The following is a 17,939-nucleotide window of genomic DNA, read 5'->3' on the forward strand; positions in this document are numbered from 1 at the left end:
GAATTCAAATGCACCAGCAGGCAGAATGCAGCAGGTTTCAGCCAGACCTTCATTAAGAGGGAATTAATTGACCGTTTTCTGGCAGCAGTGTTGAGCGGTGGTCATTTCACAGGGCTCAAGAACCCAGAGGGGTTTTTGGTTCCCAGAGGGTTGGCCTCAGCAGAACGGAACTGCCACACTCATCAGAACGTACTTAAGTTGAACAAATCTAACAGCATCAGTCTGTAATATGTCAAATTTAACCTCCATGGATAAGTCAGCTACTGTATTTAAATAGCGTCATTGGTCTGAATAGGCTTGAAAAGCCTAATGACTTCAGGTTTTCAGCGTTACTTTGGAAAATGAGTCAGCTTGCAGTCATAATGTTGTCATTATGTGGGCCTTCCACAGCCAGCCATTGACTGCGTTCCCGTCATTCGGGCCAGGGAGGATTGGCTGTGAGCAGATGGGGGTTGTTATTGCAGGAAACGACCTGTGGGGTCGTGGCTCAGACGCCGTCCGCCGGGCCGCGCTCTGAGCTCCCCTCGGGTCTTGTGGCCGGGTCGGGTCTTCTCCCCTTTGACCCGCACTTCCTTCCTGAAGCCTTGTGGGCCGGGGCGCCTGGCTCACCTGCACAGGGATGGGGGTGGGGTTCATGAGGGGCTTGGGGGGGAGGGGGCAGACAACAGCATCCGGCAGCTCCAAGCATCATCTAATGCTTATGGGCAGGTTAGAACGTCCCATGCCACCGATTCATTCTCCTGCAGTGGGGATCATTCAATGCCGAGTAAAATGCGGGGGGAAGTTGACATGTTTGCCCAATGTGTTCATGTCATGAAAATGACGTTTGGGTCCTGTGTGCTGAGTGAATATATTGCTGCCGCGGTTTGAGTGTTTCAGGATGCACGTTAATGAGTCTCGTGAGCTTGGGAAGCTCACAGGACTACAGTGTGTTGAGCTCTGGTGTTGGTGTGTGTTGATCATGAAACAGTGTGATACAGAATTTCATAACTGCAGAATCTAGACTCTGTCAATACATGGTTTGGTCTCAGGAGCTGTTTACATAGCATGTATCCAGCTGTGCAGTGCCTGCATAGAGCAGATTATCAAAGACGACATTCCTTGTTTCAAACTATAAGCTTCAGTCCTCTGATGTTGATATAAGGTGGTTTTGTTGGTGTGTTGGATGAGAGCAGGTCTTTGGTGGACTTTGGTTTGTGCCAGGACAGAATTCACACAGCACTTCTCAGTTTCAGCAGAGCATGAGGTCTTCATCAGCCTGCTACACCACAGCAGTGTGGTGTAACCCTCACTAATCACAAAAGTGGATTGCCACAGCTTTGTCACACCACAAAGAGAGCACAGTGGGAGGTGATGTCCAGAGCCTGAGATTATTCTAATGCGTTTCATAATGCCTGGACTCTCCCATCAGCCGCTTCATGAAACGATCTGTGGTACTCTGCCAATTGAACACAGCCCTAGTAGTGGAGCAGGGGCAAGTTTGTAGTCCCTGGTCAAGACGTGAATTCCATCCATGCTCCCCTGTCACTAGACCAGTGACCAGGAAGGAAATAAACACAGACACAAAAAGACACAAATACAAAAATGCATTACTCTACCTGGCAACGTGAATTACATTACACTGCCTATAAAAGAAACCACACAGTACCACATAAAGTATGCTGACGGCGTACTTAAACTTCACAATGCCACGTGCATGTTATATTTCTTATCTATATTTCTTTTCCGTTCCAGGTAACAAAGGGGATCAAATTTGGGCTGTACAGAGCAAGGAGGATCTCTGACTGGAGATAAGCAAGCTGGAGAGGACCCGGGGCAGGAGATATCAGCAGGAGAGGAGAAATGGAATATTCCTGCTCGTGGGTATTCCTCCTGTCCCTGTTCCTGTCGCCCAGCGCGGTCTCAGGACAGGCTGAAGGTACGCACTCCACTCGCTCTGCTCTCCTTTCTCATCCCATCAACGGGCCATCCCACGCGTTTACCCGCTCTTCGTCAGAACACCTAAGGCTATTCGCCAAACAACTTCTTCCCTTTTTGTTCATGTGCTGTATTGATTTTTTTTTTTTTACTTTTTGAGTGAAATCTGAGCTAAAATGCAAATGGAATGCGTAAAATGACATGCGTACAAAGTGTGCTGGGCTGTCTGCAAAATGGCTGCCGTTCGTCACCCCGGTGGGTGCTACGCATTAGTGCTGGTTGAGGTGAGTGCTGTAAAGCACTCTGAGAACTTTGAAAGGCTAAAAGGCTGAAATACATTGCTGTTATGCTGACACTGAAGTCCAGCTGCATGTAAGTCAATGGTGGAAGTGTAATTTTCAACAAATCCTATCTGTGGGAAAAGTCAATATCTTTAAATTTAAATTCACCACACTCTTGCGCTATTTTTGTTTTCACCGCGTGGTGTCTACAGGATTTAGACTCCTGTCGTCCGGGGGAAGGCCCTGGAATCTCTCTCAATGACAGAAAGACTATATATCACATCTCTATAGATCAGCGAGCATCAAAAGGCTTATGGATGGTATGCTGGTATTTCCTATAGAACACTCTTTCAGGTAAAACCTGAAGTGCTCTACAAAGTGTAAATTATCCAGTGAAAGCTGATAAAAAACTTGAACAGCATCCAAAGATTCTGACCCTTTTAAATACTTCAGATGTCAAGAATTAATCAGAAACATGTTGGGACTCAAAGCATTAGGATTTCAAAGCGTTACATCTGAGAATTCAGCTTTTATCTCTTTTATCTGTGGCTTTCCAGTCGTCCAGGTTCAGTGTTTTTAGGGTTCTTGTTGGGTAACTTCAAATGACATAATGAACCTCACTAAGGTCGTTCAGATCCTGGTAATAAATATTATTGTGGTCAAATCAGGTAGGAGGTTTAAAGTAAGAACTTTCTTTATTATCTACCAACTAAGACATTTACTGAGTATATACTTGGTGTACATGGTGCTTACTAAGTATGTGCTTAGTATATAGTACATAATTTTCTGGATGATGTACACTTTGTTGTAGGCATTGACTGGAAGGCTGTAGGCTGAATGGGACAAAACTGTGGATATTTTTCATTTGTAATTTACGAGGCCACAATAAATTTGATCAAATTATGTCTCAGGGCGGTGTGTTTTATGGCCATTTACTGTACTTCCATTTGGACAGACTCCAGTTCATGCACTCACGTCAGAGCCCACAGCTGCAGAACAAGCCATGTGCAGAAACTCTGCTTGTAACTCTGGAGTTACTACAGAGAGGAATAGAGTGAGGGACTTCACCTGGTCAGATGGCATTAATATACTGCACGAGTGATATGTGGCACACCTGGATACTACAGGTAGCATGCATCTGCGTACCTCGTGCGCCATGCTGACAGCAAAGGTAGCTCAAGTCTAGCCATGGACAGCATGTGAGCTTGCAGAAGAGTTGCCGTGCACCGTGCTTTTTAAAACAATCACCGCTCCCGGACTGCCGTTGTTTGTTTTGCTTAATTAACGAGTTGTCCAATTAGCCGAATGATCCGTTCCCGGTGGCAGGTAATTCTCTTTCTCGTAATTGTCCCTCACGCGCTAGCGTTTCTTCGTGCACGTCGCATTCGAATATTTAAGTGGTAGGACAGAGTTGGTTTAGTAAAATCAATCTGGTCATTACAAAGACAGAGTGTTTAACTTAAGGAGATAAATTGTCTTGCAACCGGGGCTGGTAAGCAGACTCCAGGCTGGAAGTTGCACCGGAAAAATGCATTTTCATGACTGTTTAACCTAACCGTGCAGATTAATTGATTTTTGTGCTATCAACTTGCTCTGGCTGCAGGACCTGGGAACCTGGATAAATTTAGTGGGAGTAAATTTATCCAGGTGGTCAAATAATCAGTGGACACATGTAACTGCTGCACAATTTCATGACATGAATAGAATATATTACACAACACAATTTGCATGCAAAGGGAAGAGATTTGGCTGGTGACTAGTGTTTATTATTGAGGTAATATCTATGTTGATTATTATTTAAGCAAAACAAATGCCAGGTAAAGAGGTGAACAGGTGATCAGGATACAGGAAATGCTCAGATATCAGATTTCATATGTGCTGCTCTTGCCCAATGTTTCCCAGTAATGTGGGGACACTACACGTTATATTTGTCTATGCAGATTGTCCCCTCTGTCTTATGGAGAGCTGTAGGACAGGAATTGGACCCCGTCTGGGTGCTCTGGAGTTGTGATGCTGTCAGTACTCCACTGAGAGGACAGAGGCCTGTCCAAAATATCCACAGGTTGAAATCTGAACGCAGGCAGCTTTATGACCTGTGTAAGAGAGGGGTGTTACTGGGCTGAGCAGTGGGAGGGGAGGAGAGATTTTACACTGATTACGTGGGCCACTTTCGACCACAAGCACTGTAATTTTCCACACGTATTAGCTTGAGCTTAGAGAGTGACTGACAGCACGGTGATAAAGCTGTAGGAATGTGAGCTCTGAGGTCTTGTCCTTTCATGTTTTGTTGTGTTTATTGCTTTTGTGTGTTTTTGTTATTTTTACTCCTTTTGCCTGCATGCTGGATGAGTTTAACTTCTCTCAGAGTCCCTGAGAATAGAGCCCAATCCACAGCGCGTAGGTCCATAGAAGGCCTGTTGTAGTAACCACGGCGACATGGCGATTCTAACCCTGAGCAGGAGAGTCTAACGATGATGGATGTCTGAGATGACAGACAGATGAGAAGTGTCTGAGTGTTCTGAAGGAGTGATTGTGATTGCGCTGTCAGGGTTAGAAGTTGCTTGGACTGAGATGACACCCAGGGTCTTGCTCACATGCATTGGTACTAGTCCCAATCTGGTTCAGCCTGTCAGCGTTTCTGATTTCTGCTAATGTTAACAAAAAAAAGCTGTTTCTGAGCTAGCTTACTGTGCCAGGCACTGATTATACCAACTGAATGAGGAAGGAAAGGCAAAAACGATTGAATTGTCTTCACTGTTACATTCATTGTGGCAGAAGGCGTTGTAGTATGACAGACTCCAAAGTGATGTTTGTGTAACACTGGGGGTGATGTTTTCTCTGTAAGCCAATCAACTCTCAGCTAATGCGTGACATCAGGTTGATGTTGCATGCTGAGCTGTGCATTCAGAATGTGCGATTTTCCTGCACTAGCACAGAGAAGGGCAGCCATCCGGTTAACTGCATTTTTTTCTCCAATTCTCCATTTTATGCTAGTTTAAATAGCCCTTGGCAGCCCATTCATGCAATATAACACTGTTTGTGTCTGTCAGTCACAGAGGGCTGGGCAGAGAGAGAGAGAAAGAGAGAGGGAGAGAGAAAGTGTTCAGGAAAGCAAATGCGGTCCCTGCTCATTATTAGGACATCATCGAAAGAATATAGCCTTTATGAGGTATTATGCTAATAATAAAACAGTGTTGGAGGAGAAGGCCAGTGATGGACAGCCTGTATCCTGCAGGTGTTGCTGTGTAATACACGGTCATGGTCACATGACTTAAATAGGCCTATTTTATTCTCCATGAATGTTCTGTTTTCAGGTGATCTGCTCGTGTCTTTTCTGAGAAACGCAAAGACAGATGTCGGATCTAAAAACAGCTCATTCGCTTTCTCTTATGCGCTCCCTGCTGCCTTTCCTTGACGTACTCCATCTTTGCAATGATATAGGAGAATGTAAACACACAGCTGCTGTCACACATACACTGAGTCAGTCAGTCAGTCACTCAACTCACCCAGCCACTCACACACACACACACACACGCATGCTATGCAAAACACTTTCTCTAATGCTCTTTTCATGTCCTTAGCAGATGCTTTACCTTAGATTACCGTGTGCCTGAACATACAGGCAGATCTGTAATGGAGCAGGATGTGTACACTGGCAAACAGCGGTGGCGCCCCACCCTGTTGAGCTGAACTGGTGACCCCAGAAACCTGTCAGATCATGCACAGAAGTGGCAACATTGAAGTGCAGTCTGGATCTGCCCCATAACATACAGGGCCCAAAGGCAGGAGGAGAGGAGAGGAGAGGAAAAGAGAGGAGTGACCTGGAAAGACAGGAATAGAAAGGAGAGAGGAGGGGTGTATAGAAAGAGGGGACTAAGGAGAGGTAGAAGTAAGGGAGGGGAAGAGAGGGCAGTGAAGAATGGAGAGATTTGAGTAAGGGGAGGAAGAGAAGTAGGGAATAGAGAGAGTGGAGGATAGAGAGAGGTAGAGGAGTAGAGAACAGAGAGGGTAGGTGACAACAGGTAGAAGAAAGGAGGAGAACAAGGAGGAGAGATGTGCGAGTTAAACTCTTGCCGTATATCAGCCCTGTTCAATCCTGGGCCAGCAGCCAGAGGGAGTGAGGAGAGGATGGAGTCTCTCCCACACTCCCAGTCATTCATCACCAGCAAGCCCATTAAGTGCCCCTTAACTTCAGCACACTGCTGTAATCAATGCTGTTTCTCCTTCTCCTGCCTGTGTCCATTCAGCCTCCATTTGCTGCACTGCCACCCTGCCACAGCATGCTGGAGCCTCATTCACAAGGGACAGGGTGTGTGTGTGTGTGCGTGTTTGTATGCCTGTGGCTTTATATGCATATGTGTGTGTCCAAAGACATATTTATTTATGTGAGTAGTCGTGCATGTGGATTTGTAAGTGCGTGTGTGTGGAGTGGGGCGGGGGGTTACGTTAGAATATCTCATTGTTCTAGGTGATTCTCATCACTGTTCCGTGCTCTTAAGCTCTTACGGGTGCGACACTGTGAATATTGATGGTGCGCTGGCCCTCTGCTGATCGCCTCACTCGTGTTCCATTAAAAATTCATGCAAACGCTGAGGCACTCCGAAAGTGACACCGCCTGGACTCCCGATGAGAGAGCGCCCTCTCTGTTCGCTGGGGTTACACTGCCACCTGCTGCTCGGTCTCAACCCGGATCTCTCCGCCCGGTCAGAACTGCTGCTGGTCTGCGGGTGTCGAGCGAAAGAACGGGAGTAATTAAAAACATCATTACGGCCAGTCAGCTCTGCAGCAAAACTGAATCTCATTGCGAAGGTGCTCTGGAACAGATAAAAGTCAGCACTATAGCAAAAGCAGTATTCTGACCCAGATTGCTATGGATGACGAGGGAACGTTCATCTGTCCGAATTAGATCCTTGTATTGTTCTCTCTCATTTTTGTGGAAAAGTGACCTCTGTGCCTTTTTGACCACTCTTAATGCTACTGGGGAATAACTGAGACAGGGTGTAGAGAATTCCTTTGATGTCCCACTGCATACCCTGTTTTTTACATCAGTTCCTATGAGTATGGAGTAAAATGAGGACAGCCGGACATCTCCAAAGCCTGAATAAGTTATGGTTTTGTGTGCAGTGGCACAGAAACAAAGATTTACGACATCGGCATGAAAATAGGATGGCCTCGAATGTCAAAGCTACTCTTCTTTTTTGTCTGGAAAGATATTCAAAAAGCACTCCATTATGTCAAACCAAGAGCATCGAAAGGGAAAAACAGAATGAGAAACACTATTTTAACTCGCCACAAGGGCTTCAGAGATAACATTTTCTGATTAAGTAAACCGTGAGAGTTGCTGTTAATGCACAAATCCATAGATGCATAGAAACACATTTCCTTATAATCTCAAACACAAACAGTACTACAATTTCTGTCTGTTTGAAAACAGAAAAGTGAATTCTGCTTTGTAAACATCCTCTTCATCACTGTTCTGCCCATCCTCCTCACTGTTAGAGTTTTTATTCCCTCAGCCGATGCTTTTATGCAGTTACACAGGCTTGCATGCAGTACTCCCAACACTCTGCAGCATAGTTAGCCTTAGCCTCAACTTAAGAGTGTTAGTGCTTCTAGTGGAGAGCCTTCTAAATATGCCCTTTCGTAAAATTTAAAGTAGATTTGGCTTGAGTTTGGACTGTCAATATTTATTTGTTGCTTATTTAGGTGGTTAAAAAGGACAGCGCATGATGATCAACATGTCAGCAATTGCAGCAATAAGTACAGTTTTATCTACTGCACAAGATAATTTATATCTGTTAGTTCCCTAGCAGGTGAATAGAACCTTACTCTGATGACAGCATGGGTTCATCATACATTGATAAAAATGCAGTATTAAAGGATCAAAACTGAAAAAGAGAAAAACAAGAAACAAAAACAATGCAAAAAAAAAGAAAACAGAAAAATAGAAATGAAAGTTTATTGTTAATCATTATGCATGCAGAAATTACAAAGGGTTATGTGAAGAGCTTTGATTTGCCTTTAGGCATGTTTTAATATTGTTTGTGAATGGATGATAGTTACTGATGCTCCTGATATTTGTTGGTGTATGTGTATTTTTATTCCAAAAACAGGATGATCTATGGGACTAGAATATGGAACTGGGCCAATACACAACTTTCTGTTGGATCATAAATGTTTTAACATTAAAGGTGGGGGAGGGGCATTACAGCATGAAAATATTAATCAGAAATTTCATCTTTTAACCCTCCTTCAATTGCGTGCCGTGATCTGGCTCACCCAGGCTGTGTTCCCTTCCCAGCATGCCGCAGTGCCATCGCCGCAGACGTCGTGTTCCTGGTGGACGAGTCCTGGAGCATGGGCCCGGTCAACTTCCAGCTGGTGAAGGAGTTCATCACCGACATCATCAAGGCTTTCCAGGACAATGCCGTGGGCGAGGAGGGCATCCGCTTCGGGGTCACCATTTACAATGACATCCCCAGGTACGTCCACGCAGCAAGACGGACTCTGTCCCCAGGAAAGAGCAGGCCATGAGGGCGGCTCTGGCCTCCAGCGAGGACATGCGACAAGAGAGATTTTGTCCTCTGGTTTGAACAGGTACTGAGAGATTATGTCCTTAGGTCTGAACAGGTAGTGAGGGAGATTACAGCGATCACACACCGATCTGAGCTGCTTTGCAGTGACATCACAGCCGACATCACAAAGCCCTAGGTCTTTATATTAAATTTTCATTTATTCATTTGGCAGACCCTCCTTACTTACTTACAAAACTGCATGCTATAAGGTTAGGCATGTAGCCACAGAAATACTGAATCATTAGTGCCATCCTTGAAATGTAGTGGCACTGAGGGAAACCTTTCCACAGGGGGAGTAAGTGTTGTGATAAGGCACATATTACATTATTATTAAATTATTAAATTACCCCTCTCCCTTATAGCCGTGACTGACCCCTCCCAGCAGGAATGTTTTACCTAGTATGTTCTGTCTGTGATTTCCCAGGATGAGAATAGCCCTGACAGACTACACCACGCTGGAGGAGGTGTTGAGGGCTGTGTGGGACCTTCGGTATGAGGGGGGCGCCAGCAAGACAGGCGAGGCGCTGGAGTTCCTGGCAGAGTCTGTCTTCAGCTCTGCCATCGTCCGGGACGATGCCCCAAAGGTACCACTGCAGCTCTGTTGAGTGACTCTACTATAGCCTGAGAAGGAGCAACATGGCCCTTTATGGACAGATACAGATAGGGTACAGACTCCATGCTGCTTGAGTAGCTGCCTCACGGTATGGTTCTGCTGAACAGTCTGGAAATGCTACACTGCCCCCTGCTGGCTGTTTGACCATAAGCCAGGTCAAACTACTCGATTCTGCCTCAAACACTGTACCTGACAAGTTCCGTAGATGTGAATGGAAGGAACAGCCTTTCATATTGAGTTTTATCTGTAAGTATAAAAGGCACCCAGGCCATATTAATGCTCTTTTCCTCCTGCTTTGATAAGCTTGACACTCACTGTATACGTAAACTGAAAGGAATGACTGTATCATTGCAGTATCTTCAGAGATAGAGCCACAGCAACATGATAAATCCACCCTCATAAAAAATATATCTTAGAATTTCCAAAATATGTTTAAGACATATATTTATATGAACAATGTTTTGTGCTGCCAGAATTATTTGTGCTCTCAGAAAAGGCTGAGATATATTTTGTTTTAAGAGGGAGAGTTGTTCTTATTGGTAGCTTTGTGCCTCAGTGCTTTTGGTATGTATTTTCAGATTACCATTCTGATAACCGATGGGAGGTCGTCTGATCTGGCTGAGGGACCGGCTAAGACTGTGGCGGATAGCGGGATCTCTCTTTTTGCAGTGGGTGCGTTCTGACCCTCTGGTGCCTGGTTCTCTTGTGAGATCTATGAGCAGCACTGAAATGACCGCGAAATCCTAATACTGCAGTTAACATGTCCTTATGTGTTTGTGTGTATTTTTGTTTTGTATGTGTATGTCTGTGTGTACATGCATTTGTGTGTGTATGCGTGTGTGTGCATACATACATGTATGTATGTGTGAGTATATACATACATGTACATGTGTATGCGTGTGTTAGAGACAGATAAAGAGAGAGAGAGCCAAAGAGAAAAAGAGATTAAATATCTCGCTCCTCAGTCCAGCGCTGCACCCAGAGCGCTGAAATAATTACAGCTCATTAGCCATCGGCTGGTTAATTGCAGTAATTTTTCATTAGGATTTCCCCCTGCACTTTTGACACCGGAGTCCTCGCTGTTATTAATCAGCGGCCAAGAAGGCTCGCTAAATCATGCGTGCTTAAATCGCGCGTGACACATCTGCACCGCTGCGCAAACACGGGAGCGTTTAACACACAGATCCCCGCCTCGGAGCGCCATTACTCACTCACACCTGACACGGTCGCCACGGTCGAGCGGCACAGCCAATCAGCACGGCGGACGCTCTATGGATTTTGATATGTACAGCTTTGTATTTGTCATTTGGAAAGACCTGAAGCTGAATATTACAGATAGTGAGGACTGGAGTTCTGTAGGCACTTGAAAGGTGAGTGACAGTGTTTTTTTTTTTTTTTTCCTTTTAATGAAGGGGTCAGAGGCGCAGACCAATCAGAGTTGAAGAAGCTGGTGACGGAGCCCTACGAGGAGCACCTGCTGATCAGCGCTGACTTCTCTCTCCTCGGGACGCTCCTGCCGAAGATCTCCCGGCGAGTGTGCTTCACCGCCTCCGAGCCGCCCCGCCCGCCCAAACAGAGAGAGCCAGGTGAGCATCGGCAGCAGTGAGATCTACCACTCACGCTTTCACACATTGCTATTATCAACATCCACCATTCATATATTCACACATTGCTACTATCAACATCCACCATTCACACATTTACACATTGTCATCATCAACATCCACCATTCACACCTTTACACATCCTGACTAACAATATTAACTCCTCTCACACTCACTTGTCCTCATTAGCAAGACTCTTCCCCCACAAATATATAAGTCCTCACTAACAAGATCGACCACTCACATATTTCCATGTCCTCACTTACAAAATTGCCCATTCATACACAGACAATGTAATAAAATTCACCTTTCACTGACAGGAACCACCACTAGTTCCACCATTCTCACACTGGCATATTGTCCCTGAGATGTCCTTTGCGGTCATTGATTCCTCTTCCCTATGTTCTTGTGGCTACAGTGGGCCAGCGGGTCGTCGGGCCCAAAGACCTGACGGTGAGTGAGTTGGGCTACAGCTCCCTGCGCCTCACCTGGACCCCGGCCACGGGGGACGTGACAGGCCACCGGCTGCTGGTTACCCCCGTGTCCCAGAAAGGGTACCTGATCGCCTCCCAGCAGAGACAGGTAAGGAGAGCTGATGGGTCTGTGGCACAGTGTAAAGGAGGTGGTCAGGGGAATATCAGGGAGTTCGGGGTTGGGGGGTTGAGAGGGGGGTGTTTCTCAGGGGTGTAAGGTGGGACAGGATGGGGGTGCTGTCAGCAAGGATGGGAAAGAGCCTGTTTTCTTTTCGGAGTGCAAACGAAGCAGGTGTGACACAGCAGGGTTCTGCATTTCCTGTAAGACCCCAGCTGCACCCTGGGACTGCAGGAGACGTGAGTGTGGTGGAAAATGAGAGCCATGTGAAAGTGACCTTGGCTGCGTCTCTCCGGCTGCTCAGCCAGATGAACAGCAGTTAGCACTCCCCTCACCTGCGCAGCTCCTGACGCTGTGCCCCCCCCCGAGGCACTGACGCACTGCCAGGCTGCGATCTGCCCACATGCGCTCTCTGCCACAAGGGGGCGTATGGTGTAGTGCACAACATGCATGTCTCTGGCCCTGAACATCATGGGTTCAAATCCCAAGTGGGGTACAGCTGATGCAGTAAGGCAGCAGTGTGGTGTTGTGGTAAGGAGCAGGGTTCGTAACCGAAAGGTTGCTGGTTCGATTCCCTGCTGGGGCACTGCTGTTGTACCCTTAGGCAAGGTGCTTAACTCGCAATTGCCTCAATAAATATCCAGCTGTAGAAATGATAAAATTGTGACCTGCATGTTTGCAAGTCACTCTGGACAAGAGTGTCTGCTAACTGACAGTAATGTAATGTACTTATGGTAAAGCTCTGTGTGTTGCCTTGGGTGTGATTGTTGCAGTGTAATGCAGTATAATTCACAGAGTCCAGAGAGAAGCAACGTGTTGATGTTGTGGTTTTACTTCTCCGCTGAGCAGGGACGGCTGTTGGCAGGATCTCCACGTGGGCGCGTGCGGCGAGGGAAAGCAGATTTTCCGAGGGAAGGGACAACAGATTTTTTGGAGGACAGGGCTGTGTGTAGGCGGGGCGCTGCTCCGCTCGGCGTGGCATGCCGTCACCCCCCCCCCCCCCCCCCCTTTGGAATTCGTCCCCTCACAGGGGGACGGGGGGGGAACCCCACCTGCACGGGCAATATGCTCCCCGCCCCACTGGCTCTGAAACCATACGGCGGGGGCCGTGTTAGTGTTAGCATCGGCCTCCTCATAGCCATATGGTGGGCCTTTGTTAGCTTAGGAGACGGGGAGAAAAATGCAAACTGGCACTGTAATTATAGACAGTGCTGAGGTCACTGGAGCTGCCCCCACACCAGGCGTGAAGCCACTGCAGTTCGTGTGTGTGAGAGAGAGTGTGTAAGTGCATGTGTATATGCATTTGTTCATGTGTGCATGCGTGTGTGTATGTGTGAGTGTGTGTGCATGCATGGGCATGTGTATGTGCCTGCATACGTGTGTGTGTGTGTGTTGGTGTGGGTGTTGCAAAGTATACTGTGTGACAGTCATTCAGAGAAAATTTTGCACCATATTTTTTAAATGGTGAAGAACCTATAAGCATATTTAAATGTTTGATGATTATTCTGTTGGGATTTCAGTGATCCCACACATCTATTTTCCCTCTGCATAGGCATGAGAGAGGGCTGTTGAGATTTTCACACAGACATGACACTGACCTCTGACCTCTGACCTCTCTCTCCCCTTGATAGATTGACCTGAAGGGTGATGTGAGCACTGTCCTGGTGACAGACCTCACCCCCAGCACAGACTACTCTTTCACTGTCTACGCCATCTACCCCGACCTCATAGGAGACTCAGCCACCATCAAAGCACAGACGAGTGTGTATCACAGTCATGCAAGCATGCACACACACACACACACGCGCACAACCCTACATACACGTGCACGTGCATACATGGATGCAAATACACATAATTACACACCCATAAACACAGGTGAACTTTATGAGCCAGAAGTTGAGTAATGTTGTGTGCTGGTTGTGGAAGTGAAGTTTGCAAAGAGAGATTAACTGGAGTAAGGTAAGGTGAAGCTCTGTAGAAAGGAATAATTTACAAAAATGGATGTCCTGCTGATTAAAGGCATTTTCTCAAATAAATGATATAATGCCACATTAATGTTCAGTGCAGCAGGCCTGGGTGTACATACGCAGCAGACTGAAAGCTCTCATTGGCCTACCCTTTGCGTCCTGCCACACAGGAATCATCTGGCTGATCGTGATATCAGTGATCGTTGAAGTCGGTCTGTGCTCTGATCGTTGCAGCTCCTGTGCCCCAGGTCGCCAATTTCCGGGTGATCGAGGAGGGACTCTTCAGCCTGCGGCTGGCATGGACTCCACCTTTAGGGAAACTGAACGGATACAAGATCTTCATTCCCCGATGTGAGCAGGTTTACGCACGATGCAACTGGGAAAGTTCTTTGGATGTGACAGAAGCGTATTGTGGTGGATGTCCACTCTCTTTATTTCTCAGTACAAATAGCAGTCCGTTCGATTGATCAACATGTGCTTTCTTTCATTCATTCATTCCAAAATACATAAACATATAAATATTTTTAATATAGAGTGCCAAAAGATACATGGGTGCACATCATGGAGACTGAACCTAATACGGACAGTAAAAGAATCATATTAAGCACCACATAAGTGACTGGAGCAACATCAAACCTGTCCTAAAGATGAGCTGCTGGGTTAACTGCTTTAAATCACTGTTCTGGGATCAGTGCTCCCAGCATTAATGTTTGGGAGTGGTGATAAAGATGACATTCAGGACATTTTGTTGTAGAGATTATGGTGTCAGTTGCAGTGTGATGGGGCAGGTGATGATGATGATAATGATGATGTCAGCTCAGCTGTTGTCGTGGCGATTCCAGCAAACAGGCCTGGGCTGACCTACGAGCAGGTCCTGAGCGGTGATGTCTCGAGCCACGTGATTGAAAACCTGGAAGAGGACAAGAAATACACTGTCAGCATCTATGCTGTTTACCCACAAGGCCCCAGTGAACCTGTGTCCATCATCGGCAAAACATGTGAGAGCCCCATATCCCCTCAGCTTCCAAATACTGTATGTCTAGCATCATGGCTAGCTTCATTAATTATAGTAGTAGTTGATTATAGTAGTAGTTATCATGTATCAGTTTCTTTCCTTATACAGACACTGTATTACATGAATCATTTGAAAAGTACATACATAACAGTTTTGAGTGCGCATTGCTCATTTCCGCTGTTCCTAGATGTGTCCACAAGGTGGCAGCATGCTATTGCATTTGTTGCAGTTTTGCTTCATCCCTGCTCCATGAGTTGAACGTTTGATTTGTTTCTTATGAAGATGTTGGATTTCTCACTTTGCTTTACCTTATCACTTTCAATACTCTGTCCAACACCTCCTTGCACAATTGTTTTTTTTGTATTATGGTTAAATTAGCTGAAGACAGCTTTATGTCACAGTTAAATCAAGCTGCTAATCCTGCTCCAGCAGGGGACCCCTCCATTGATGCAGGTATTGTAACTCAGCCTGTATTTTACAGTGAAACTGGTCCCTGTGCAGCAGCTGCTGGTGCAGAATGCCACTACAGACACTGTCCAGGCCCGATGGAAGGCAGTCAAAGGTGCAACGGGGTACCGGCTCACCTGGTCCTCCTCAGGTACTCCCTGACCTGCAGTACATCTCTCCTGTGAGGCCCATCACTATCACATAGGGATTGGAGTGAGTTGTAACTCTGAGTATAATGTGACTGACAGTGAGGGTATGTAATGTCACTGAAAGAGAGATTAGAATGTGATGCCACTGACATAGAGTGATGAGAATGTGATGCCACCGACAAAGTGACTAGAATGTGATGTCACTGGCAGAGAGAGAGTAGAATGGGATACGACTGTGACATGATTGTGACTCTGATAAAGAGGCACAAAAGTATGAAGTCACCCACATACAGAGAGATGAGAGTACAGTATCACTCATACACTGCACTGCATAGTCTTCAGTGAAGCAGTTCAGTGTCCTACATCATGCCATTCAGTGCCACACAATTCACATACAAAACCTGTTGAAAAGTCTTAACTGAGCAAAAAGTCCTCTTTACTTATTTCATGTAAAAATGGATGGAGAATGCAGTAGAAGAAGACAAAGGCTTAAAATACACTACAGGTCAAAATGATTTAGTCCTTTAGAGAAAGAAGCCTGAATATAGCAATTTGGGAATTTCCTGATGAAAAGACGCTCTTCCCTACATGCAGAGGGACACATTGAGAGTGTGAACCTGGGGGAGGCGTACGACTTCTACATGATCCAGGGCCTCCACCCTGGCACCGAGTACAGCATCACTGTCAACCCCATCTTCGTGGACATTGAGGGCCCCGTCACCACGATGACAGCCAAGACACGTGAGTGACCCCTAAAACAACAGGCAGATCACTTTCTCTACACCCTCTCTGGGTGACACTCTACATTTATCTCCTCAGAGGTCCGGACATGATTGATCACTTACACTGGAGACGCCCTCTCCATGTGTGAAAAGAGCTGAATACTGGATGACAGTGGATCAATTTTGTTATTGTTTTTAAGCAAAAAAAACAAAAAAACAGACAAAACAATACTTATTACAATATCACACTAATCAATTGTATCAATCCGTTGGAACAGGCACAACACCTAGGATGCACAGTAGAGAAGATTCAGAATAATGAATTTATTTAACTGAAATTCACCTCAAGACCTGATTCTTACCAGACGTTATCAGAATACTGATAAAGAAGAGAGAAGGAAAAAAGAAAATCCATAATCTATTGTGTGTCACACATGGAAGCGCATCTCAGTGCAGAATGACATATTTGCTCAGCTGAGCCACTGTGGAGACTGCCAGTTTGAGGCCTCACCTGCAATGTCAAGAAACAGGGTGACGGCTGGTGATCGCGTTTGCCATCGGAAACGGCGCCAGCTGCGCATCTGCGTGGTGTTGCTGCGCTCCAGACCGGCGGGCCTCTGTCCCATTACCCCTCAAAGAGCTTAGCCGAGCATGTGCCTGCTGATTGGTCTCTGACGAGCCGAGCTCATCCCACACACGTCCCCCCACCTGTGGCACAGCAGTTGCATGCAGTCATGAGGGTGTGAGCGATTTTGGCTGGAATTTTGTTGGAATTGATGTCTTGTGGGTTAAACGACCTAATCACCTGGTTTGAACTACAAATCGCTGTCATTCTAGTGCATTGGAGTGACTCAGTGACTCAGTAACTGAGCTGATGCCAGGTCAGAAAGTTTTAGTCATTATCCAAGATACCTGTATGTTGGAGTGACATGAATCTTTAAGTTCAGTATGCTTTGGCAGGCCAACCATATTGAAGAATTTCATATAGTATAGGCTGTATACTGTAGAGTCTCACATGCCATGGAGAGTCAAACATACAAACAAGCATACAAAAGTCAGATTTTTGTTTGTTGTGTCAGATAAGACAGATACAGCAGCAGAGCTTCTGTGTGTGTGTGCGAGTGTGTGTGTGTGTGTGTGTGCGTGCGTGCGCATGCGTGTGTGTGTGCCTGCGTGTGTGAGTGGTGAAATGTGACAGACACAGTAACTGCGTTCCTCTCCATGTGTCTCAGTGGAGAGCAGTGCAGTTCAGACCCTGAAGGCCTCTGGCGTCAGCACCAACAGTGCAGTCATCTCCTGGAACTCAGTCCCCGGAGCCACAGGATACCGGCTGGCCTGGGGTCCCACTCAAGGTAACCTTTCACCTATGACCTTTCACCCTGTACCAGGCTGCTCACCTGCATAGCCTACCAGAACACCTGTCCTGCCCTGTTATTCAGCTGTTGCAGAACTTGCAGAGTTCTTTGGCTCTCTCTTTTCATAAGAATACACCTCTGTAGTTTTTTTACCTGATAATGAAAGAGTCTTTTTGCACTCTATGGTCTCCAGAACCAGACCAGTGCATTGAGATATATCTCCAGTGTAGTACCATCCAGAGAAGTTACCCTCAGTCTCCACAAATGGAGTTTTTGAGCTACTAACCAGACAGACTGTCACATGTGGACTTCCTGCTGTTTGGTACGCAGTGCATAAAAAAATTTAAAAAGTTCACCTGGATAGGTCCACATAAAACATTGACTTGTCGCTTTTGAGGACTTGACCTCACTGCTGGCAAGTACTCTTTATGTGTTGCTCATGGCCATCTCATTCTTTTGAATGAGTGAGCACTAGTCACGATCACAGAGGTTTGTTAACGGTAATGTCATGTCCCTGAGTGGGGGAAATATTAAAACACTATTGTGACTCAGATGTGATCATTTGGATGGGAGAGATGGTTCCAGGTTCTGCCAGTGGCAGTTTTCCAAACAAGTGGTGTAGTTACCGTGCCGTCTCCACACAGCAGCGGTAGCTACACCACTAGCGCACCCGCGCCCCTAGTGGAGTGCAGGGGAAATG

At 46.2% G+C, this 17,939-nt stretch overlaps 1 protein-coding gene across 1 annotated transcript in view; it reads left to right on the plus strand.

Moving 5' to 3' along the window:
* Positions 1 to 1,842: 1,842 nt before the first annotated feature.
* col7a1l (collagen type VII alpha 1-like) overlaps positions 1,843 to 17,939 on the plus strand; it is an 84,592-nt gene continuing 68,495 nt past the window's right edge. The window contains exons 1-12 of the mRNA XM_036518401.1: positions 1,843 to 1,918; positions 8,500 to 8,680; positions 9,198 to 9,357; positions 9,965 to 10,058; positions 10,799 to 10,972; positions 11,409 to 11,572; positions 13,213 to 13,342; positions 13,786 to 13,902; positions 14,394 to 14,549; positions 15,048 to 15,164; positions 15,757 to 15,903; positions 17,117 to 17,236. Coding sequence (XP_036374294.1) covers positions 1,843 to 1,918; positions 8,500 to 8,680; positions 9,198 to 9,357; positions 9,965 to 10,058; positions 10,799 to 10,972; positions 11,409 to 11,572; positions 13,213 to 13,342; positions 13,786 to 13,902; positions 14,394 to 14,549; positions 15,048 to 15,164; positions 15,757 to 15,903; positions 17,117 to 17,236 — 1,636 coding nt within the window. The remainder of the gene's footprint in view (positions 1,919 to 8,499; positions 8,681 to 9,197; positions 9,358 to 9,964; positions 10,059 to 10,798; positions 10,973 to 11,408; positions 11,573 to 13,212; positions 13,343 to 13,785; positions 13,903 to 14,393; positions 14,550 to 15,047; positions 15,165 to 15,756; positions 15,904 to 17,116; positions 17,237 to 17,939) is intronic.

The sequence above is a fragment of the Megalops cyprinoides genome, chromosome 23 (assembly GCF_013368585.1).
Source record: "Megalops cyprinoides isolate fMegCyp1 chromosome 23, fMegCyp1.pri, whole genome shotgun sequence".
In the NCBI taxonomy this organism is placed as follows: Eukaryota; Metazoa; Chordata; class Actinopteri; order Elopiformes; family Megalopidae; genus Megalops; species Megalops cyprinoides.